We start from the raw sequence: 25,471 nt of genomic DNA on the forward strand, positions 1-25,471 counted from the left end.
AAAAATAAAAGCAAAAGAATTTCCCCCTCATTTTAGGATAAAGAGTTTCAAAGACTGACTTACAAATATCACTTGAAAAAAACACACCGGGCACTTAATATTCACCTTTCCTTTTGGTTACAATTTTGCTTTGAACTATGGTTCTTAAAATTTCTTTGAAGGTGACCCTTTAAGAGTGTCCTATCATGTAGTATGGCAAGAAAAAGAATGTCCTCCAGCAAATTAGTTGTTTTTTGTTAACAAGATATGTACACAGACAGGTTACTTCATTGGCAACCATAATTTGAACCTTGAACAAAATGTATGGCTTTAATTTCTAGTGTTTGAACACAAGAAATGACCAGAGCAATGGTAGAAGTAAATACAAGAAATTATGAATAAATATAAGGAAAGGATATAACATTTAAAAAAATAATTGAAAGTGTAAAATGCAAAACGAAACTTGTTTATATATAAGATAAATCTAAATTTATTTTTCAAAATTATCATTATGAAAACAAATATGCTACATATAGTCAAGTTCACCTTAATCAAATGACATCATAGGATAAGATAAAAATAAATCAGCCATATCAAGACTCTCTATTTTAAACACTGTGTATGGCATCTCACTTTGTAAAAAGATAATATAGCCTTCAATAATCCTTTAACCATATCCAATATAAATGAGTAAAATAAAAATGACTTTAATACCTGTTTAAAATAAGACCATCAAGAAACCGGCTAAGATACTAAATACTGTAATTCTAAGGAAAAGAAATTACAATCATTTTCTGTAACTTACAAGGCAAATGGAACACTGAAAAAGTGTCTTTCACATCACATTTGAATTTAAATAATACTCACCAGGAAAGAAACAGATTCTGTGACAGAGGCTGAGCCATAATAACAAAAGGGCGTGATATCTAAGTGTGGCCCTTCCCAGCCTATTTTTAGAGGTTGAAGACGTCAGCCTTAAATAGTTTGATAATAATGGTTGTGGTTATAACTCAGCATGTAGGGTAGCCTGGGAGTAAACCAGCTCTTTTCATGCTGTCATCTAGTGTGCTGTCTTTTCCCTTTTAAATTAATCCTGAGACCGTGCTCATAAGACACAGGGGATCTGAAGAATCTTTTGTTTCCTCCTGTTTACTAGCTACTGTGGAACATGCAGAACCAAAATTAAGTTATAAATTAAATTAGGTTAAAGTCAACTGATAAATTAAATCTTTGAAAACGTTCTTCATTAAAAATTTTGTAAAACTATCTTGCTTATCTGCAACCTTACTCGGAATGTTACTTTAGTTGGGAACAGGACACACACTGCGGAGGAAAAAGCACTTGGATTCACCGAAATATCCTGGAGGTGTGTCCTTAAAAGACTTCCATGTTAGGAAGTAACCATTTTTATGTCACCCACCCCAATGCTGAGTGTCTATCAAGAGTATAGGGTTTTAAGAAGTTTATATATAAGTAATGATGAATGTATATATATGTGCCAACACAATACCTATATATGTATATGTTAACATGTTTCTATGAACGTATTTTATACATGTATATACACAATAAACATTCACACACATATCCTTCAACAGCAGAGACCCTTCAGTGTGATGAGACTTGCTTCCTTGAAATTACCACCTTTTCCACACTCAACCTTTCTGTTCCACTCACATACGTTAAACTTACAGTGCATCATTCTCTAAAGGTTTCATCTCAATTTTCAATAAAAAACTAGGAAAACCAAATTATATCAAGAAACAAAAGCATATTTAGGGCTAACGTATTACCCTATACCTTTCAAAAAGAAAAAAAACCAAACATGTATGGTAAGACACCATGAAAATTTAACACTCAGTTTTAATATTTTCTTAGAAAAGGAGAAGAAATCCCTAGCTTAGAGAACTGAGTGTAAGAGATCTAAACTGGCCTTCATGTCCATTTGCTTGGGATCAAAGGCTAGGTTAGAGACTCAAGAATAGCAAATTGGACCCCATCCCCCTTCTTCTGAATCTACAAAATAGATGGCAGTTACAAATCATAGAAACCTATTGGTCTTCAAGGTTATTATCTGAGTTCTTAGAAAAGGATGCTCTAGTGCTGGCCCTTGTTTAGAAAAGGAAATCCCAGCTCAAAGGTGGCAGGCACCCAGCCTGGACTTCTGAGTCCTGGTAACCGTCATTGCTAGACTGCAGCAGGGCAGAGCTGTTGGGACTGTTGTGATTGCTCCTTACAATGTGCATCCACGTTAGGCCAAACCAACCTGGCCATCCAGCCCTCCAGCCCCGACTCGTCCTCCATCACAAGTTCTCTTTCAGCAGGCCGAGCTTCCGCAGGGCCTCCCGGCGAGCTTCCTCAGTGGAGCCCCGACCAGCAAACTGGACGGTGATGCCTTGGGGTCTAAACCCCACGGCCCTGGGCAGCGAACCTGACCGCTTCCTAGCATCCTGACCGCAATCCGGCTGCCGGTGCTCATACAAGCTCTTGCTGGCGTTCTGACGTGCAAGTTTATCCGGGCGGATAGTGATAGTTTTCCCAGTAGAGAAAAAGGCAGCCGGCTCACTCTTCAGGACATCGTGGATGTTCTGGAAGCCATTCACCAGTGGTGGGGTCTGCTCTGTCTGCACGCCTCTGGACTGACTGCTGGTCTGTGCTCCTGCTTGTGGGGACACAGCTTCCTGGACGGGGCCTTGCTTGCTCTGGCCACACGTCCCCTGCTCTGGAGAGGCGCTTCTCTTCTGCTCAGGGAGATCACCCTTTGGGGCTCGATCTTCTGACTCCCCCATGGAAAAGAAAGAGACTCCGTTAATGTTGGCCAGGACCCGGGCTTTCCGCTCCTGCACGTTGACCGCGGCCTTGGAGATGGTCTTGTTGAACTCCTTCCCGGCGCTGTTGGTCACACTGATGTTGCTGGGGAAGCGGTGGATCTTGGGTGCGGGCTGTGCCGAGTGTCTGTGCCACAACAAGTGGTCTCCGTTTCGAGGGGCCGTGGAGGTCAGTGTCCTCCGTTCTCCAGGCCTGCCCTCCTTGGAGGGTGAGGTGGGTGAAAGTGCTTCATTTCCTGCCAACTTCTCAGAGATTTTCTGGGCGATGACAAGGGGAGTAGGGACGGAACGGGGCAGTTTCGGGTGCTCCGCCTGCGGAGAGGAGGAGAGCTGCTCCTTCCTGGGGTGGGCTGGCGCTGCGGGCACAGGCAGGGAGGGTGGCCGAGGAAGGGCCTCTGGGCCTGTGCACCCTGGCTGGGGAGAAGCCTCCACGTCCTGGGCCCCGCCTTCCAGGACAGCAGTGTCTTCCTTTCCGGCAGGTCCAGCCCCTGAGAAGTAGGCAGAACCCTCATAAGTTTATGTAACTTTATGTAAAGATAAACGCATTGCATCTCTCCCCCCGACCCCGAATTGAAAAGGGCCTCAAAGGGACATAATACCAACTTCAACAGTACCTCCTGTAAGCTGAACCTCCTCTATCCCTGTCCCCTGGACCAACAGGAGAGAACAGAATACGCGGTTCTCCTAACCACAGGACGAGAAGAATGAACCAGTGATGGTGGAAGACTGCCCAGGCGGAAATGGTCAGTACCTGGGAAGCATACCATAAAAGCAAGCTCCTTATGACCCATCTGCCTGGGCCATGCATAGGAGGAAACAGTAACTTGCCTTCCCAGGGATTTGTACAAAGGGGAAATGGAAGCTGGGAGGTGATGAGGCACATCAACAACCCCATCGCTTTCCTCCATGAAATAGCAGTGTTTCCCGACAGCCCCAGGCAGAGCTTAATGTGCCAGCCTTGGAGCCTTGACTAGATCCTGAACATACATTGGTCACAGGTCACCTACTGCTGTTCTGGACTTACGCTTATACACCTGTCTCCAGCTGCAAAACAGTAGGCCGCCTTATTTACCTTTTACTGCAGAGTCTCACAACGCCTGCCAAAGAGGAGGCCCTTACAATTGCTATGAAAATGTCATGCTAGGGAACTGATGGGCAAGGTGGCTTATTTTCAAAATGTGTTTTCCTTGGTGCCAACCTATGATCTGACATTTTTAAAGGAACAGCTGGTTCAAATTTATTTTAGGAACTATACTTCAAAGAACTGTGATAAAAATGAGGAATTCATATTAAGTCTCTTCTTTGAAGAGATGGCTGCAAACTAAGCTCCATCTTTGGAATCTATAACTGTAGTATGTAAAATGTTGCGTAACACACAGCCCTAATTATAAATAAAAAACGGGAAAAATATTTCTAGAGGCTCATGACAAATGGCAGTATTTTGTAGGTAGCCGAGCAAAATAATTTTCTCTTTTATTTTTTTTCCTCCTCATCACTAATCCTTATGCCCTTGACCACGTTGATTTCCAATATTTTTTCCAATTTGGAAGGAAAATGGAAGAAAATTTTCTCCTTGTGCCTCCGGTTTTTATCACAGGACTTGGTGAACAGACCTCCCTTTCGATGCTGCCCTGGGCTAGGCAAGGTATGAAGAGGATGGTGAGCTAAATTTTCCTTCTCGTCATTTCCCATTTTCCTGAACCAGCTGACTCTTCAGCTTAAATACTCTCACCTCAGCAGCCATGCTAGTTGCAGGAATATAATCTTGCACAAAAATTGAGATCAAACTTCAAGGGCTAAAATACAAGTACCTCCTATGGTATGTTTTCTTTCTGTAATGAGTTGTTACCTGAAGCCATTTTTTATTTTCTTTGTATATATCAAGTTTATCTGTATGACAAATAGTTTCATCCTTAACTCTAGCCCTTTTGGAATTGCCCTTCATGTGTTGTCATCCTAATCCGCTAAGAAAACATCTACTTAGTTGGACAAACTATGAAGATGATGCCTCTAACCTACAAAAGTCTGGTAAGTCCCAACAGCTCCACACTGGCAGACACAGAAAGCAGTGCCTGTGTCATGTCAAACACTAATAAAGCAAGCCAGAGTCTGGGGACTGGCCCGTCACTCCTCACCTGCCATTTCAGTCACATCCGGGAGGCGCTCAGGTTCCCCAGCTGCGAATACTGGCTGCACTAAGTCAATGACATCCTCTGGTTCCAAGAGGCCGGGAGTGCTCCCTTCCAGAGACTTTGGGGGCTGGCAGTGTACCCCACTGTCACACAGGACTTGCTCCTCAAAGTCATCCTCCAGGGAATCAATAGTCTCTTCAAAAAACAGGATGACATCCTTTTCCTCATGTGTGAGGTACTTCAGGCTCTCGTCGTCCTAAAGAACAGGTGAGGGGGTGGGGATGGAAGAGAAAACAAACAGTCAGTAAATGTGGTACTCTCATCTTCCCTCAACCAAGTCAAAATTACAACTAAACTACAGAACCATCACTCAAAACTGCCTGAAATATAGCCAAACCGAATTCTACATCTAAGGATATAAAGAAGCAGCCACATTGAGGCTGCTAAGGCGTGGAATGTGGAATGTGGAATGGGCTGGTTGTACACCCATGTGTGGATAAAAATGGGGAAGGATATCTTACCTGATGAGGTCCCTGCTGAGGAGCCAGAGTTCCCAGCCCACACCAGCCCCCTCCAAGGAGGTACTTGTATTTTAGCCCTTGAAGTTTGATCTCCAGCCCAGGGTTCCAGTGCCAGGTAGAGAAGTCCCCAACTGCTGGCTGTAAAAACCAGCAGGAATTGAGGCTGAGTGAGAGGGACAGTGCTAGAGTACGAGGAGTGTCTTTTTAATTTTTTTCTTACTTTATTTTTTGATTGATTTTTAGAGAGGAGGAGAGAAAGGGAGAAAAGGAGAAATATTGATTTGTTGTTCCACTTATTTACGCATTCATTGGCTGTTCTTATACGTACCCTGACTGGGGATCAAACCTAAAACCTTGGGGGATGATGTTCTAACCAACTGAACTATCTGGCTAGGGTCCTAAGAGTTCCTCTTAAAGGGCCCACAAACAGACTTACTTTAACGCACTCTCTCTGAGTTACAGCACTGGGGAAGCAGCTTGAAAGGGACTTACAGGGAGGGACTGAAGTGTCTGGCATCAGCTTGAGGGCTGGAGGGGCAGCTTTCTCCAGACAGAAGTGCTGGCAGAGGCCATTGTTCCCTTTCTGAGCCCTTCACTCACAGTGCTGGCAGGTGGGCACCATATTTGAGACTCAACCAACCTGGCCATCACTGTCCTGCCCTGGTGATTCCCTGAAACCTGGTCACCACCCAATTTGTGGGCCCACCGACAGTTTCCAGTGTTTTTTTGTTTTTTTCTTTTCCATACAAATGGATTGTTGTGGCTCATGCTTCAAATTTTCCTAAAATCTCTCAAAAAAGCAGCATCTGATCTCAGTGTGCCCTGTACCTCTCATGAAGTGGCAGCCCACCTTGGTTTGTAGCTTGCCCCCTCCTGGGCACTTCCAAGCCCAGCAAAAGTAACAGCCACCTATAGATTGCTTTGTAGCTCATGATCAGTGGCCCTGAGCAGGACACAGGAGGTATCTGTATCTCCAGGGAGGCCCCAGAGCCAGCACACCCAGTGGAAAGCTTCAGACTGAGTCTAAGCATCACCATCTAACCACCTCCATAAGTAGCACACTGAAGAGGTGGACTTAGTGGGCACCAGAGTCCTGCTGAAGCCAAGCCTGCTCTGTGGGGTGAGCCCTTAGCACAGTTGATCTTCCATAGTGGTTGGTGGTCAGCCAGTCTTTGCAGCCAACTGGCCTGGGGATAAATCCCTTCAACTGATTGCCAACAGCAATCAAGGCTGAAGTGCCACGGATAGGGGTGCTCATTTGGAGTACCCAACTTGGGCAAACAGGGAGGTTGTGCCACTGGGCCCTACAGGACACCTACTACATTAGGCCACTCTGACATCCAGAGATGTTGTAACTATACATAACACATAGAAACAAACACAGGAAGGCTGCCAAAATGAGGATACATGACCCAAATGAAAGAACAGAACAAAACTCCAGAAAAAGAACTAAATGAAATGGAGACAAACAATCTACAAGATGTAAAGTTCAAAACACTGGTTATAAGGATGCTCAATGAACTTAGGGAAAAAACTCAGTGAGAACTTCATAAAAATATAGAAAACAAAACAAAAGATATAGAAAAATCTAAGAACAGAGATAGAAAACAAAAAAATAAAGCAGTTAGATATGAAGAATACAATAACTGATATGTATAATACATTATAGGGAGTCATTAGAGTAGATGTAGTAAAGGATCAAATAAATGATTTTGAAGCAGAAAACATTCAATCAGAACAGCAAACAAAAGAAAAATAAATGAGCATAGTGTAAGAAGCCTCTGGGACTCAAGTGTGCCAACCTTCTCATCATGGGGATGCTGGACAGAGAGGAGAGGGAACAAGAAACTGAAAACCTATTTGAAAAACTTCCCTAACCTGGTGAAGGAAATAGATATACAAGTCCAAGAAGCACAGAGTTCCAAACAAGATGAAACCAAAAAGGTTCACACCAAGACACATCATAATTAAAATGCAAAAGGTTAATGACAAAGAGAGAATCTTAAAAGTAGTAAAAGAAAAGCAGTTAGTTATCAACAAGGGAACTCTCATAAGACTGTCAGTAATTTCTCAACAGAAACTTTGCAGGCCAAAAGGGATTGGCAAGAAATGTTCCAAGTGATGAATAGTAAGGACCTATAACCAAGGCAACTTTACCCAGCAAGAATCTAATTTAAAATTAAAGGAGAAATAAAGAGATCCCTAGACAAGAAAAGCTGAAGGAGTTCATTACCACCAAACTACTGTTACATAAAATGTTAAAAGGGACAGAGGATCCAAGATGGCTGCTCGGGTAGACACCTAACCACAGCAGCACACAACAATTTCAATAGAATACAACTAAAATGTAGAGTGGACATCGCCCAGAGTTACAGGTAGTCGACTGACTGAAAATTCTACAACAAGAAGGAAAGAGAAAACCAGAAGGAAAATCAGAGGAGCTGAAAAAAAAGCCTAAGGTACGGAGACATGCTGCACGCTTGCACACACGTGCGCGCACGGAGAGGTCGCAGCCGGAGAGGAGGAGAGGGCTGGGTGCTGCCTGGCGTTCCCTAGCAGGAAGGAAATAAAACCCCCAGCCTGGGCTGAACCCCCGAACCGGCAGCACTGACCCCCAGTTATGAGCCAGACCCTGGGGACCCAGGCTCCGGTGGGGGAGATGGGGCTGTGAGGCGGAATTCCAAGCGAGCAGCGAAAAGCAGGGCCCCCGGAGTCGCGCGCACATTGAACGCAGAGGACTGAATGTTGACTTTGATGCTGGATTACCCTAGCAGGAAGAAACAAAGCCTCTGGCGGTGCTGAGCCTCAGTCCGGACTGCTCTGAACCCCAGTCCTGGACCAGACCCTGGCTCAGGCATGGGGAGACGGGGCTGTGAGGCGGAATCCCAGGGGAGTGGCGAAAAGCGGAGCCCCAAGAGTCGCACGCACTGCGCGCAGAGGACAGTCTGTTGACTCTGATCCTAGACTCCCCTAGAGAGAAGGAGAAAAAAAAAAGCTCCAGACTGGAGGAATGCGACAGGGAGCAGGAGCACCTGCCGGACACCGGCCAGCCAGGCGCCGGCAGGGAGCTGGGCGCTGGGGCCCCCGGGGGCGGGGGGTGCCCCTGAGCCATCGACCTCTGAGCGCGGGCAACAGAGCCAAGGCCAGGGGCTGCTTCCTGGGTGGCGCCGACCCCGGCAACAGGCTGGAGCAGTAAGGGAGCCCATGGAGAACAAAGGGGTGCCACAGGCCAACCTGCTGAGCTCCCAGGACAAGGAGGAAGAAACCAAAGTTCTCAATGTGAAGAAATCAAGTGAGAGCAAAAGATAGTAAAATTACTTAAGAAAGAATACAAAGAAGATCTTGAAAAATCAAAGACTAAGTCAGAACTCAACTCAGCAGCCAACATTGCAACATAAATGCTTAAAAAAAAAAAAAAAAAAGGACAGAATGTTGGAACAGCGGCGGCCAGGCCTAGAGTGGCCAGGCACAAAGCAGTGGCAACCGGGCCCGGAGCAGCAGCAGCCAGGCCCCAGAGCAGCAGCAGCCAGAACCAGAACAACAACAGCCAGCACTGGAGCAGCCAGACCTGGGGCAGTGGCAGCCAGGCCTGAGGCGGAGGCAGCCAAGCCAAGGGTGGCCAGTCCAGGAATACCCAGACCTGGAGTGGCCGGGCTCGGAGAAGCCGGGCCCAGAGCAGCCTGGTTGGGAGCAGCCAGGCCCAGAACAGCAGTAGCCAAGCCCGGAGCATCCAGGCTGGGAGCGGCCAGATCGGAGCGGCCGGGCCCGGAGCAGCCGGGTCGGGTGCGGCCAGGCCCGAAGCAGCAGCTGCCAGGCCCGGAGCAGTGGTTGTCAGGCTGGGAGCGGCCAGGCCCGGAGCAGTGGCTGCCAGGCTGGGAGCGGCCAGGCCCGGAGCAGCCGGGTCTGGTGCGGGTAGGCCCGGAGCAGCAGCTGCCAGGCTGGGAGCGGCCAGGCCTGGAGCAGCGGCTGCCAGGCTGGGAGTGGCCAGGCCCGGAGCAGCCGGGTCTTGTGCGGCCAGGCCCGGAGCAGTGGCTTCCAGGCTAGGAGCAGCCAGGCCCGAAGCGGCCGGGCCTGGAGCAGCTGTGCCCAGAGCAGCCGGGTCGGGTGCGGCCAGGCCCGGAGCAGCAGCAGCCAGGTCCAGAGCAACTAGGTCAGGAGCGGCGGTGACCAGACCCGGAGCAGCTGGTTGTGGAACGAACCAGAGCAACAGAGGCCAGGCCTGGAGCAGCCAGGCCCGGAACAGCTCGCTCCTTGCCTGTCCCTGCCCCACGGCTGCCTCTCAGACATGGCTGGAAACTTTTGTGGGAACTTGAGGGTCTGCTGAATCAAGTGATGAAGGCTTATATCTGGATGTGTTGAGTTAGTACAGGGCTGGGGTGTTGATCTGTGAGTGCCTTGGGTGGGGCCTGGATGAGGCTGGTTGACCTATTTGGAAATGTCTTTTGTGTGAAATGTACCAGTGGGCATGTGGAGGTATTATTGATATGAGAAAATGCTAAGTAACTGATTTACTATCTGAAAAGGGATTTACTATCGGGGAAAGGGAGGGAGGAAGAGACTTAACATAAACTGCACTTATGGATGAGGACAATGGGGGATGGGGAGGGGGCGGAGGGTGGGGTGGGAACCTGGTGGAGGGGGGAAGAAATGAGGAACCTTTGTAACAATATGAACAATAAAGATTGATTTAAAAAAAATGTTTAAAAGGCCTTCTTTAAGAACAAAGAAAGATCAAAATATGAATAATAATATATTAATAAATACATATCTATCAACAATTAAAAAATAAATAAAATCAAAAAAATAAAATAAATAGACAAGCAGACCAGTAACAGACTCAAACAGAGAACATTTTGATAGTTGTCAGATGGGAGAGGGGCTGTGAGGATGAGTGAAAAATGTGAAAGGATTAAGAAGTACAAATTGGTAGTTCTAGGATAGTCATAGGGCTGTAAAGTACAGTATAATATTGTAAAAACTGTATGGTGTCAGATGGGTATAAAATTTATCAAGATGATCACTTAGTAAGTTGCATAATGTCTAATCCACATGTGTCAAACACAAGGCCCGCAGGCCAAATCCTTCCCACCAGGCCTTGCAATGTGGCCTGCACCGCACTGTCATCACTGCACTCCGCTGCGTTTCCATCACAATGACAGTTTATGACTGTTCAGTAAACCATTCGGCCCGCGATTTAGGCTGGATTTTAGATTTTGGCCCCTTCTCTGATTGAGTTCGACACCCCTAGTCTAATCACTGGAGTACATACCTGAAACTAATATAATATTACTAGAGGCCCGGTGTACGAAATTCATGCATGGAGGCAGGAGGTGGGGGGTTGTCCCTCAGCCCAGCCTGCACCCTCTCCAATCTGGGATCCCTCTCACAATCCAAGACTGATGGCTCCCAACTGCTTGGTTGCCTTCCTTCCTGATTGCCCCTAACCGCTTCTGCCAGCCAGCCTGATCACCCCTTAACTACTCCCATGCCAGCTTGAATGATGTCTAACTGCTCCCCTGCCAGCCTGTTTGCCCCCAACTTCCCTCCTCTGCTGGCCTGGTCACCCTTAACTGCCCTCCCCTGCAGGGCTGATCGCCTTCAATTGCCCTCCCGTGCAGGCCTGGTCCCTCTCAACTGCCCTCCCTTGCAAGCCTGGTCCCTCTCAACTGCCCTCCCCTGCAGGGCTGATTGCCTTCAATTGCCCTCCCTTGCAGGCCTGGTCCCTCTCAATTGCCCTCCCTTGCAGGCCTGGTCCCTCTCAATTGCCCTCCCTTGCAGGCTTGGTCCCTCTCAATTGCCCTCCCTTGCAGGCCTGGTGCCTCCCAACTGCCCTCCCCTGCTGCCCATCTTGTGGTGGCCATCTTGTGTCCACATGGGGGTAGGATCTTTGACCACATGGAGGCAGCCATATTGTGTGTTGGAGTGATGGTCAATCTTCATATTACTCTTTTATTAGATAGGATAGACCTGGTGCACGGATGGGGGCCGGCTGGTTTGCCCTGAAGGGTGTCCTGGATCAGGGTGGAGGTTCCCTTGGGGCATGGGGTGGCCTGAGTGAGGGGCCTGTGGTGGTTTGCAGGCTTACCAACCCCCCCCCCCCCCCCCCCCCAGCGACCCAAGGGGAGGCCCTGGTGTCTGGGATATATTTACTTTCTACAATTGAAACTTTGTAGCCTGGAGTAGAGCCAAGCCTCCTGCTCACCCTGTAGTGGCAGCCGTTTCTGTTTGGATTTGTTTACCTTCTTTAATTGAAACTTTGTAACCCTAAGTGGAAGCTTAGGCCAGCAAGGGCAGGCAGAAAGCTTGGCTTCCTCCATTACTGGGAAAACGCCTCCCTCCTGCTCTCTGTGGCTGTAGCCATCTTAGTTGCGTCTATTTGCATACTTTCTCTGATTGGCTTGTGTGCATGGCTTGTGGAGCGGAGTGATGGTTAATTTGCATATTACTCTTTTTTTTTTTTTTTTTTTAGGTAGGATATATCAATTGTAATTGAAAAAATAATGACTTAGAATTTTAAAAAATTTTTAAAAATTCCAAATGAATTCAGGACTCAAATTTTATGCCTAACCAAATTTAGGTTAGGTTTGAATGAAGATGTTTTTAAGAAATGCCTTTGTCAAGAAGCTACTGCAAGGGGTGGGGAGTAAGATTGTTCCCCTAGACCAGTGTTTCCCAAACTTTTGGCATATGTGTACCACTTCTATAATTGTCGTAACACTGAGTACCCCTCGTACTCATGAGAATGTAGAATTAGGCGCAGCTAAGCACGGTGCAGTGCATATCCCCACCAAACTCTTCCCATACCCCTGGGGGTACATGTACCACACTTTGGGAAACACTGCCCTAGACAAAGAAGGAAACCAAGGAACAGATAAAAGATCCAGGAAACAGGAGAATGAGAGGGAATCCCTGGGCAATGGTGGTATCCCCAGGATGTCAGCTGTGCAGTGAATAGCTAGTCTACTTCAGAGAAGACCAGAGGGCTACATAGAACATGAAGACAGCAAATAAAACGGAAACAATTATGAACCATAGAAAAACATTTAGAGCTATGAGAAAAAGCATATATCTACAAGTCAACTTACCTGTAGCAATACACACACACAGAAACACACAGATATATTAATTCTATTAGTATTTATAGTAGCAAGAAAACAAGCAAAACAAGAAACAACTAAAATGTCCAATAATAAGGTATTATAATTAAGTAGCTCATTCATAGATGGAATATTATATAGCCATTTAAAATGGTGTTTTCAAAATAATATAATGCTTCCCCCCCCAAAAAAATTTTTTTTTCATGTTTCATTGTTCCCTTCAAGTCCTTGTCCACATGCATATATATTTTGCATAGATAACATGTACAAGTTATTATTATTTGGTTTTTACCTGTATAGTTATCATGATTACTTTTATATGTAGTCTTCTTTCAGTAACTACTGACTGTGATAGTTATATTTATTAGCTGGTTTTTACAAATTCAAGAATACAATGTTTAGTGAAAGTAATGCATACAGAAAAAAAGAGATGTTTTTATGATTTAATTTAAATATATGCTACTTAATATGAACACACATGCTTAAACGATACTTTAAGGATACTTAAAGGATATATAGTCAAATGTCAAAAATGAGGGGAAAGGCCCTAACTGGTTTGGCTCAGTGGATGGAGCGTCGGCCTGCAGACTGAAAGGTCCCGGGTTTGATTCCAGTCAAGGGCATGTGGGAGGTGTGCAGGATGCAGCTGATCAATGTTTCTAACTCTCTATCTCTCTCTCTTCCTCTCTGTAAAAAAAAAATAAATTAATTAAAATAATAATAATAATAATAATAATAATAATAATTTGAAAAAAAATGAGGGGAAAGGAAGGTAAATTTCAAAGAAACATGTATGAATTAAAAGTCATTGCTTATGGTGAGTGGGAGATGGTAGAAGTATTCATGGAAGATTGATGTATTTCATAAACCTTATGAAACTATTAGACTCTATACTGTGCTCATGAACTTTGATATAACAGCAAAAACTATGGTGAAAGCAAAGGTAACTCAAGCTGCTCCACCTAGTATAGAGCAATGCTTTACCTGCTATGATTCAGAGGCACTCACATGCCCTCCTTCCCAAGCATCTAACTTCTAGGGTCTGTAATCTTCACAATTTGAGATCTTTTTGTTGTTGTTGTTATTGTTGTTAATCCTCACCCAAGGCTATTTTTCCATCGATTTTTAGATCAAGTGGAAGGGAGAGGAGAGACACAAGGAGAGAAACATCTATGTGATAGAGACACATCAATTGGTCGCCTCCTGCATGTGAGCAAGTCTGCAATCGAGATATATGCCCTTGACCGGAATCAAACCTGCTACCTGAGTCTACAGGCAGATACGCTATCCACTGAGCTAAATTGGTTAGGGTGAGTGGCTTTTCTTTAAAGCATAGTATACATTTGTTTGGGGAATGACTAACACAAAAATACATGCACATTTCTCAAACAAGCCTGATAATATGAGCTGAAGGAATGACGACTTGGGAAATTCTATACAGCATGGGTTAGGTAAGCAGATAGAACAGAATACTGCTAAAACAGATAAGCAATATATATCCATTGGATATAAATCTGTATATAATCACTGGGTCATAAGATACGTGTATGTTTTGGTAGATACAACCTGATAGTTCTCTGAGAGTCTGTACCAATTTACAGTCTTTTCTGCAGGGCTGTCACTGTAACCAAAATGTTAACCTCCATCTTACAATGACTGCCTGTTTTGGCCCTCTGATGACCAAAGCATGAAACTTCCATAAGAAATCAAGCAACACTATTCATTTAGTGATTTTTCTGGACTTTCTTGCAGATTGGTGGGATCACATTATGTGGTGCAGAGCACTCCTGCCTTATCTTTTCTCCATGTACCTTATTCGTGGTGTCCCCCCCCCCAATCAGCACACTGCTCCTAACTCTGCTGCTCTCCCAGATTCATTTCACCATTTCTTCTTTCCGTGTGGAGTAGTTTACCACCGTGATTCAACAAAAATCCTTGCAACTAAAATTATTAGGGCTGTTGGCATAACACATATCCCTGTATTCAACAACTACAACCATCATGGATGTTGTTAGGATAACATGATAATAACAACCATAACAACCCCCCCCCCCAATAAATTAAAACAACAACTCTGTAACCACAATTATTTGTTGAATTAAAAATGCAGAGAAATAATGCTCTCTGCTTTTCCCCTCCTACTGTGACCTTCCCAATTCAGTGTTTCAATAGGGCTACTCACAAATTTTTTATAATCTACCATGGTTAGGTATTAATTTCCCTTTGTTGTATAGACAGTAGAATTCAATGGGCAACTGGCCTATAATATAATAGACCTATAACTTAATACACATGCCAACTTTCCGCACTAAGGGAGGGACACAAATAAGAAGTGAGCATATAACTCACACATATAATCCAACCTAAAAAAAGCAAGGAACCCCAACATAAGATTTCATTTGGAAAATAAGCTTAGGAAGGGGAGGTCCTACACAATTGTTTTATGTTTTGTGACAAAGTATAGGACTCATAGGCTGAGAGATGCAACACACAGATCAACCGGTCCAGTTCCGACATTTAAAAATGTGAAAATTGGATTCAGAGGCAACAAATGTCTTCCCAAGGGGTGTAGACTATTTCACAGAGGGGCCAAGACTAGAACTAGTACTGTGTTTGCTTTTTGTTTTATTCTACTTATTTCCATTTCTAATCACATATTAATCCAAGACCCACGCTTGGACACCCACACAGGTCACATACATCGTATCCTGGCATTTTCCCTAAAGCTCACAGTTTTACCTCCGTGTTGTTGTGCAACATGAGATACCAATCAGTTCTACCCAGGCTGCTTGGTGATCAGAGTCCCATGTCCTGGAAGGCAGATTCCTGCATCCTCAACCTATTTGAAACCTCTCTCTAACGTTAGAGGCTGGAAAATATGCGGGGTGACCGGTATCCCCAGGTACCTTCAGTCTACCCTTGAGCCTTGGCCTAAGCAGCAGGGCCCAAAATGCTGTGGGCTCAGTCTGTTGCCTAGTTCCCCAGATAGGAAGCAGCGCTCCAAATGAACCCAGACTCTGCTTGCACCTGGTAGAGGGGAAAAAAACATGAACAGAAATATCCTGGTACCAAAGGGCAGGGTATCAGGAGATTTATGGCCAGAAAAGGGGCACCTGGCCCTTGTCCAAGAAAGTCTCTATCTAATCCTCCCATTCCCAGGAAATGCTGGCACTGCCCTTCTCAGCCAGTCATTAAAAAGGAAGGCCCTGGAGAAGAGCTAGAGCACGAAAAGCCAGGCTGTGAGAACAGACAAATCTACAGAGCCAGAGCGCTGGGGGGAAACGGGGAGTGACTGCTAACTGGCCCTGGGTTTCTCTGGGGGTGACGGACATGTTCTAATGATCTAAATGTGATGATGGTTGCACAACTCTGAATTACTAAAAACCATTGAGTGGCATACATACTGTATGGTATGTGAATTATATATCAATGAAGCTGTTTTAAAAATATGCATGTTCACTTTATCCTCACCAGAGGATATTTTTCCCATTGATTTTCAGAGGGAGTGGGAGGCAGAGGGAAGGAGGAAAAGAGAGAAGGGGAGAGAGAGAGCGAGAGAGAAATACTGATGTGAGAGACACATCAATTGATTACCTCCTGCATGCACCTGCTCTGACTAGGGCCTGATATCAAACTACAACCAAAGTATGTGCTCTTGCCTGGGAATTGAACCCCGTGACCCTTGGGTCTTCAGGTAGACACTCTAACAACCGTCTAGGTCACTGTTATACACACACACACACACACACACACACACACACACACACACTAGAAGCCCGGTGCAAAAAATTCGTGCGGGGGTGGGGGAGCTCCCCTAACCCAGCCTGCACCCTCTCCAATCCAGGACCCTTGGGGATTGGGCCTAAACCAGCAGTCGGACATCCCTCTCACAATCCTGGATTGCTGGCTTCTAATCGCTCACCTGCCCGCCAGCCTGGTCACCCCTAACTGCTCCCCCCTCCCACCATCCTGGTCACCTCTTACTACACCCCCTGCCAGTCTGGTTGTCCCCAACTGCCCCCCTGCCAGTCTTGTCACCCCTCACAGCCCCCCTCCGCCTCCCCTTCTCCCCTCGCTTGCCTGATCACCCCATGCAGCCTGCTATTCAGTCATTTTGTCTTCCCTCAATAATCCCCCTGCCAGCCTGGTCGTAGGCAACCATCTTGTGAGGGTGTGAGAGTTAATTTACATATTGCCTCTTTATTATATAGGACGTGCAAGGTTGTGGCCTAATGGCCCATTTGGAGGAGGAAAGAAAGCTGGAGTCCTAGTAGTGGTGGTCCCCGCCTGACTGTTGTGCTTTTGGAAGTAGGATTTGTTAACTTATTTCCCAAAGAACTAAGTGAACAGAAACTGAGGATAAATGAAAACAATAGCTTTCTTGGGAAGGGTTGCATTGAAGAAACCCTAAGTTTGTCCCTATTATTTGGAAGGTAGCAGGCTGACAGCTACCTTCCAAATAGTATTTTTTTAAACGTTCCTTTCTATAAATGGTGTTTTTAATGCATCGACGTAGAGTAAAAGGAAGCCCTTTAAGGCTACAAAACTCCAGATGCTAACAGAAATATATAGGAAACCATATGTTACACATTCTGCCTGCCATGTTGACTTCAGGTAATGGCTACAAGTCTTTAAGAGAAAAAGTGCATACATTTCTACAAAATATGTATGTTTTGAAAAAGTAATTTCTACTATGTTGAAACTAGAAAATTAAAAATGCTAAACCTACCAAAGGAATTGTATGCACGCTGTCCAAGGCTCGGTGAGGAGAACAGAGCCCTCCTCCCGCTGGTGCCTATGCAACCTGCACAGATAAAGGAAAATGTCCCGTTTCCACCGGCACTGTGAGGGGAATGTCCTGACAAGTCGGATAACAAACCTTTCCAGTGAATGTTACCAATAATTAGAAAAGTCAACAATCCTAGATATACCTGTGGGAGTAAAGATTTGAGATAGGATTGTTCATTTTTTGTGTGTGTGTGTGTAAATGGTAGAGAGAAAACCCTTGTTTGTTTGAACAACAACAACAACAAAAAAAAATTGAGAAGGCTTAAAATACTCATACTGAACTAACCCTTACCTTAAACACCTACTAACTGTAGTTCTTAAACTTTTCCTTTTGTTTTTAAATGAAGAAATTTGGTTTTACTGCAGACTAAGATGATTGTGGCAGCTCCTTGTGAAGGAGAAGACAAGAACCAGCAGACTCATCTCTATTCTAAGTGAATAAATAAATCCTAAGAATGCTTATGATGGCTGAAAACAGTTCTTGAGATGAACCAAGATCTCTTAACCAGTAGTCTCTCCTAGGCAGGCAACCATGGGTGTTTGTTCTGGAGGAGTGTGATTTGATATTCACATTTTCTTCCTACAGACCCCAAAATGATCTCACTGACACTTGAGCAAGGCTAAGTTGATGAGAGAATGCCCTGCAGCTGAAGCAAAATAGGGCCGAAGGAAGAAAATACAATAAAAGTCAAGTCTTTTTGTAGTTCCTCACACGACTTTAAATGCTCTACTTACCCCAACAACCCCATGAGAAAGACCCTGAGTGCATGTGGCGTTTCCCACAGTTCCAGGACAGGGTTTAATTATGGTTCTTTCTAACTAGTCATTGTTGTAATTTTTCGCTACTGGCTAACTTAAACCTGTACTTCTGGCCGGAAAGAGACACAGACAGACCAGTAAAGGATGAGATATATGTACAGTTTTGATTATAGATCTAAGAATAATGGCTTTGAAGGATTATAGTTTAGCTCCATGGCTGCCTTAAACGGACAATATCACAGAGAGATCCTGACTGAGATGGAGCTGCCACAGTGCGTGGCACCACACCTCTGCCAGAGCCCTCCTAAGCTCGGGTCTCACTATCCTGGAGCTTTCCCTAGCTGTCTTGTGAGTTCCTGGAAAGATTAACACTGGGTTTTAGTCCATCATCTATTAGTTCTTATATGTAGTAAGCATTCAATAAATATTTATTGAACTTTTATAAAAGCTATTTAAACTGTCTTAAAATGGCTGTTTTGACCAGTAAGTTTTTTGTTCAATCTGAGTAAGGAGACAGAACTGAAAGGAAGAGGGGGTTACTACTGACCAGGTCTGCTTCTCCTTTCCAGCCTGTTCTGTTTTCTCTCCTTGAGATCATCTAGCAACAAGGGTGACAGATTCTAGTGTGTTCCTTAGACTCCAGTCCGACCTAACCATGAAGACAGCATTCGCCCTGCCGGCTTTCCTTCTTATCCCATGACTAAGGAGTGTGGCCCAAAGACACTGAAGGCTCTGCAGAAGGAAGGGATTAATCAGGAGCTGACAACTGCTGTCTGATCACAGACTCATTATGTGACTTTCGGGCCACAACATTTGTCAGCTGAGTGAGAAGGACAGTTCATTGAATATTAAATTTCCAAAAACTCAATAATGAATTTGGATCATTATTTTTGCCCAAGTTAAAGATAAAAATGGACAGGAGGTATGCTTGTGATTTTGGGATGTTTTCAATCCATCCCAAAGAAGCAGCTATATTATGTAATTTCTTAAGACCTGTGGGCAATAAGAGCATCCCACTCTTCAACTAGCCAAAGCACATTCTTTTCCAGAGGAAGCTCCAAGTGCATGTAGGGAAGAGCAGACTTCATTCAAGTCTACATTCAGAATATGAGCCAAAGAACACTGGAAGTATTCCATGGTGTCACTGTACCACGGCTTTTTAAACCATTCATCCACTGATGTGCACTTGGGCTATTTCCAGATCTTGGCTAAGGCAAATAATGCTGCTATGAACATAGGAGGGTGAAGAAGAAGAAAAGAACACTGGAAGGAGGCAGCATTCTGTACCTGGCAGTGCCACCCAAGGTGTTTATGAGATCTGTAAGTGTTTGAGATACTGGCCTTAAAAGGTTAAGAACGTAGGAAACCTCACACGCAAAGCTTCCTTTGTCACCTTAAAGAGCTATCATTAGGAAGGTCTCCGAATCCTCTTTGAATCTCTTATTTTGAATCTGAATCACCTCTTGAGGTAGTAGGTTCTAGAACTACACTACCAACTTTGCAAAGACATGCTACCTTGTACTGTATGAAAGCTTGTTAAATTTCAAAGGAAAAAACACATTCAAAAGGTATCCTCTAAGTCAAGTATTTCAGAATTAGGCCAATTTGTTCTCCTTCTAATTGAAACTTTCATTAGAAAAGGTTCAGAACAAGAATTCCTTATAAGTAGAACAAAATACAAACACAAACATAACTAGTCTCTTGAGTGACTTCACACACTTCCCTATATGGATAGCCATGACAATTCTATTTAAGCAGCTATTTTATATATTTTATTGATTTTTTTACAGCAAGGAAGGGAGAGGGATAGAGAGCTAGAAACATTGATGAGAGAGGAACATCGACCAGCTGCCTCCTGCACACCCCCTTCTGGGGATGTGACCGCAACCAATGTACATGCCATTGGCCGGAATCGAACCTGGGACCTCTCAGTCCGCAGGCTGATGCTCTATCCACTGAGCCAAACCGGTTTCGGCTTAAGCAGCTATTTTAATTTTTAACTTGCATTGGCTCAGGAGAAGAGTTCCTAACAAACAAAGACCTGTCATTTAGCAGGCAACATTAAAAGTTTTTAAAAACTTTTGGATACTCTCATGTAACATCAGGCATTGTCTTTTAAAAATAACTTTTGCTTAAAAGAAATACTTGCAGTTGGAACTAGATTATCTTTTACTGAAAGAGCCTTCCAAGAGGTATACTGAGGCCTAAAAACATTGTTACTGATCTTTTATGGGGTCAAAAATTAAAGGACAGAAAGTTGAGAAACTGTTATGGTTGAGTCTCACTCTAAAGAAAGAAGTCATAAAAAGACCCAGTGATTTAAAATGAAATCATATAGTTCCTCTCCAAATTTAGATCCTAAAAAATACAGTATGAGGGTAAGAAATTTTTTTTTAAGTTTAAGAATCTGTACCAGTGTAGATAGTTTACTGATTCAGGGCACCTAGATGCTAAGAGAGTGCTTTGTGAAAGTCAAATGTTCTCCAGTTATTTGGAAAGCTATAGTTGCCATTTAAAATAAATGTCAAAAGAAGGCAAGAGCATACAATGAAGCAGAGATAGTCTCTTCAATAAATGGTGTTGGGAAAATTGGACAGGTACATGCAAAAAAAAAATGGAACTAGACCACCAACTTATGCCATACACAAGAATAAACTCAAAACGGATGAAATATTTAAATATAAGATGGGAAACCATAAAAGTCCTAGAAGAAACCACAGGCACCAAAATCTCAGATATCTCTCATAGCAATAAGTTTACCGATACATCTCCTAGGACAATGGAAACTAAGAAGAAAATAAACAAATGGGACTACATCAAAATAAAAAGCATCTGCACAGCAAACCAAACCACCAACAAAGTAACAAGAGAGCCACTTCATGGGAGAACATTTTTGCCAATGATACATCCAATAAGGGGTTAATCTCCAAAATATATAGGGAATTCATACAATTTAACAAAGGAAAGACAATCCAATTGAAAAATGGGCGAAGGACCTAAATAGACACTTTTCCAAAGGGGACATACAAAAGGCCAAGAGACATATGAAAAAATGCTCAAAGTCACTAACTAACAGAGAGATGCAAATCAAAATGACAATGGATATCATCTCACACCTGTCAGAATGGCTACCATCAACAAATCAACAAATGGCAAGTGTTGGTGAGGTTATGGAGAAGAGGGAACCCCAGCACACTGCTGGTGGAAATACAGACTGGTGCAGCCATTTTAGAAAACAGTATGGAATTTCCTCAAAAATTAAAAATGGAATTTCCACTTGACCCAGTGATCCCACTTCTAGGAATATATCCTGAGAAATTTGAAACACTCATCAGAAAGAATATACGCACCCTCATGTTCATAGAGCAGCACAATTTACAATAGCTAAGATTGAGAAATAGCCTAAGTGCCCATCAGCAGATAAGAGAATAAAAAAAAACTGTGGTACACCTACACAGTGGAATACTACATGGCAATAAAAGAAAGAACTCTTACCATGGATGGAACTGGAGAGCATTATGCTAAGCAAAATAATCCAGTCAAAGAAAGATAAGTATCACATGATCTCACTCATAAGTGGAATATAATGAACAACATAAACTGATGAACAAAATAGATCCAGAGACATAGAAGCATGAACAGACTATTGAAGCTCAGGGGAGGTTAGGTGGGTAGGAAGAGATCAACCAATGAACTTGTATGTATATATGCATAACCCATGGACACAGACAATGGGGTGGTAAGGGCCTGAGCAGAGGGGAGGATGGGAGTAAGCTGGAAGAGTTTAATGAAGGAAAAAAAGAGGACCTATGTAATACTTTCAATAAAGATTAAAAAAAATAGTATTAAATTAAATGTTAGATTTCTCCATGATCCTGTTCTATCTAAGGGAAATACACAACTGTGGAAAAATAACTGATGACAACTAAAGTTAGCTCAATTATTTAATAAAGAAAGGTGCTTGAAAGTAGTCAACAGGTCTAAGCAGAAGGTATTGCAACAGTATTGGAATGTGTCTTCTATTAGAGTGAGGCACAGGTAGTCAAGTGGGATATAAGGCAAAATTATGCAGTCATATACATATAATCTATATATACATACTAGAATCCAGGTGCACGAAATTTGTGCACCATCTGTCCCTCAGCCCAGTCTGCATCCTCTCCAATATGGGACACCTTGGGGGATGTCTGGCAATCGCACACCCCTCTCACAATCCAGGACTGCTGGCTCCCAACCACTCACCTGCCTGTCAGCCTGATCACTACCTAACCACTCCTCTGCCAGTCTGATCAATGTCTAACTGCTGCCCTGCCAGCCCAATTGCTCCCAACTGCCCTCCCCTGCCGACCTGGTTGCCCTCAACTACCCTCCCCTGAAGGCCATCTTGTGGTGGCCATCTTTGACCACATGGGGGCAGCCATCTTGTGCGAGGGCATGAGGGTCAATTTGCATATCACCTCTTTATTATATAGGATATATAAAAGGCTAAGTGTCCATTGTTACAACCAGTAGCTATGATGTGCACTGACCACAGGGGGCGGGCTCTCAATGGAGGAGTTGCCATGACTAACACTGGCCATTTAAAAATAAATGGCACCATGGACCTGGCCCTGACAAACCAATACTCGGCTTCCCCTAAGTGGGACACAAACTGCCCCCCCACCCCACCCCAGCAACACCCCATCAAATCACAGCCAACACTGCTGAGATCCCATGGCACAAAATGTGGCCCACAGCCCAGCCCAGCCCAGCCAGGAAACAGTCACTGTGGGCACCAGATAATGACGTCACGTAGCAATGCCCAGCTTCCTCGCCCTAGTGACTAGCCTCCTTAGAGTTTCTTCAGCCCAGGAACACGAGTTGCTTTATAGCCAGGTGCAAACATTTTGCTGCTGCTGGAAATCTGATCTGCAACACCAATCCTGTCAAATGGATCACATTTACTGTTGTCTTTAACTCCTAGGACAGTGCTTTAACATCTGAGCAGATGTGTAAATAACACACACAGAAGATACAGTAGGCCATATAGAATAGTCAATGAATGCCACACCTCAATGGATATGCTTATAGAGATCAATTAGGTCCTATTTGGAGCATGTGAGTTTGAGCTACCACAGAGGATTTGGTAAAAATAGGCATTAAGTGGTTAATATGAAGAATGCACCCTATAAGATTAGAATGGAGATACAAAGTAGCAACTTTCCTTCCCCAAGTCCAAAACACTGGACATACTTGGGATCAATCCTCTCCTAGGAGGAGACAGAAAGCAGGTTTATTTTGGTTCTCTATCAAGAGGCCAGGGCATATGAAAATGAATGTTAAAGGCAAAAAATAATCCAAATACCCTGATTCCTAATAATTGGGGTTAATTTTAGGGCTCACAGCATCTAAAGGAAAATCATGTTTTCACTAGAAGTAAAATTGAAGGTTAATTCTTTCTTGTCCTTCCCTCTATGAATAAAAGGTCTCAATCCTGAAAGATGGATATCCTGAGGAGTGGGGAGTACAAAAAGGTCATCTCTTAACTTTAAAACTGAATATTCTTATGAAAGTTCCCAAAGCTTGTTGATGATATGTAAGGGTCTCAATTTGAAATAAAGGGATACAAAAGCATTTATAGCCGAGACCGGTTTGGCTCAATGGACAGAGCGTCGGCTTGGGGACTGAAGGGACCCGGGTTCGATTCCGGTCAAGGGCATGTGCCTTGGTTGCGGGCATATCCCCAGTGGGGGGTGTGCAAGAGGCAGCTGATCGATGACTCTCTGTCATCGATGTTTCTAACTCTCTCTCTCTCACTTCCTCTCTGAACAAAATCAATAAAATATATTAAAAAAAATTTTTTTAAAAAGCATTTATATTTGTAAAGGAGATAAAAATCTGTTTTAAAGTAAATTTGTTTTTGCCATGTGAAGAGCTTCTCTTCCTTCAGATCTTTTTTTTTTAATGTATATTTTATTGTAGAACAGGTGTCTCTCATTCCTATCCCTCCATTTTACTTCTCTCTGGTCTTTTGAACTGGAAGGCATAAGACCCTGCCTAAGTTTGTCACTTCCTGGGTCTAAACAGCCATGTTATTGGCTACAGTGAGATTCTCTTCACTGCTGTGGATAATGTTCTATATTTGTGCAAAATTTAAGATGATTAAAAATTAAATGCCAGCCCTAACAGGTTTGGCTCAGTGGATAGAGCGTCGGCCTTCGAACTGAGGGGTCCCAGGTTTGATTCCGGTCAAGAGCATGCACTTGGTTGCGGGCACATCCTCAATAGAGGGTATGCAAGAGGCAGCTGATCAATGTTTCTTTCCCTCATCGATGTTTCTAACTCTCTATCCCTCTCCCTTCCTCTCTGTAAAAAAATCAATGAAAACATAAAAGAAAATTCAATGCCATTTCACAAAGCAAGTATTCTAAAACATCAAGCTAGTTAACCAAAAATAATGTGATAAGATCTTCCTTAAAGGGAAGGAAGTTGGGGCAAAGCCAGCCAACCAAAGGACATCGAAGCATTGAAGGAAACCATCACTCACCAGAGTGAGACTTCTGGAGCGAGAACTGCTACTGCGACTCTCCAAGCTGCCCCCTCTGCTCAGGTCACTGAGCAGGCAGCTGGGTGACAGGTCAGAGTCCATCTCTGAAGAGTCCGATTTCTGGTGGTTTACTGGCATCCCCACATTAATGTCGGCCAGCAGCTTGATCACAAGAAGCAGGGAAGAGGCCCGTGTTCCATTCTGAAGTCGTGGATCACTTCTAGAGAAACCAAGCACAAGGGTTAGTGAGCCTAAGGAGTGAATGCCTTATCCCCCAACCGAAAAGCTGAGCATGAGTAAGCGTCACCTACACTTAGGGCCTCAACCACGAAGGCAAAGATAACTAGGAACCCCCAAGTCAACAGGTTTGGTGATGCTCGTTCCAGGTCTCCTTTATACCCTTCTCCATTATCAAGATGCCAGAACTATTTTTAAGAAAAGGCAGATGTGCTGAAAATTACTTTGGTGCCGATGATTTGATAGAATAATGTGCTGGCCCCTTCCTCTGCACGTAGGCTCTGGACTTCCACGCTCTTTCACGCTCAGGCTCAGGTTCCCTCTGTATGCTGTATTAATTCTAGCCTTTTCTGCTTCAAACACCTTTTCCAGCTTCGCAACAGTTCCAAGTATAGCTGAAGTGACAAGAGTTATAAATTACTAATACAAGTTTGGCTGACATCCCCAAGATTCTAGACACTTTGGAAGCCATACAGTATTTTATTTTCTACATAAAATATTGAGGTCCCATAATTTAATACTATCAGAAAGTTCATGTTTTTACTTTCAGGAAGAAATACACTGAAACTGAACCCTATAAGGCCCTAAATTTCATACAGTCCAC

The 25,471-nt window shown here is 44.0% G+C and overlaps 1 protein-coding gene across 5 annotated transcripts in view; it reads right to left on the reverse strand.

Moving 5' to 3' along the window:
* Positions 1-449: 449 nt before the first annotated feature.
* Positions 450-25,471, reverse strand: part of PROSER2 (proline and serine rich 2) — a 46,999-nt gene continuing 21,977 nt past the window's right edge. For 4 of the 5 annotated variants that reach the window (XM_036453044.2, XM_036453052.2, XM_045585803.1 and 1 more), the window contains 3 exons: positions 24,631-24,850; positions 4,943-5,195; positions 450-3,295 (listed from right to left, as the gene is read on the reverse strand). In XM_036453044.2, the coding sequence (XP_036308937.1) occupies positions 2,283-3,295; positions 4,943-5,195; positions 24,631-24,768 (1,404 nt within the window). In that variant the 5' untranslated portion in view covers positions 24,769-24,850 and the 3' untranslated portion in view covers positions 450-2,282. Of the gene's footprint in view, positions 3,296-4,942; positions 5,196-18,651; positions 18,837-24,630; positions 24,851-25,471 lie in introns of those variants that run through there. The other variant, XM_036453070.2, reaches the window with a different exon arrangement.

Source organism: Pipistrellus kuhlii, unplaced genomic scaffold, assembly GCF_014108245.1.
Source record: "Pipistrellus kuhlii isolate mPipKuh1 unplaced genomic scaffold, mPipKuh1.p scaffold_m20_p_1, whole genome shotgun sequence".
NCBI lineage: Eukaryota > Metazoa > Chordata > Mammalia > Chiroptera > Vespertilionidae > Pipistrellus > Pipistrellus kuhlii.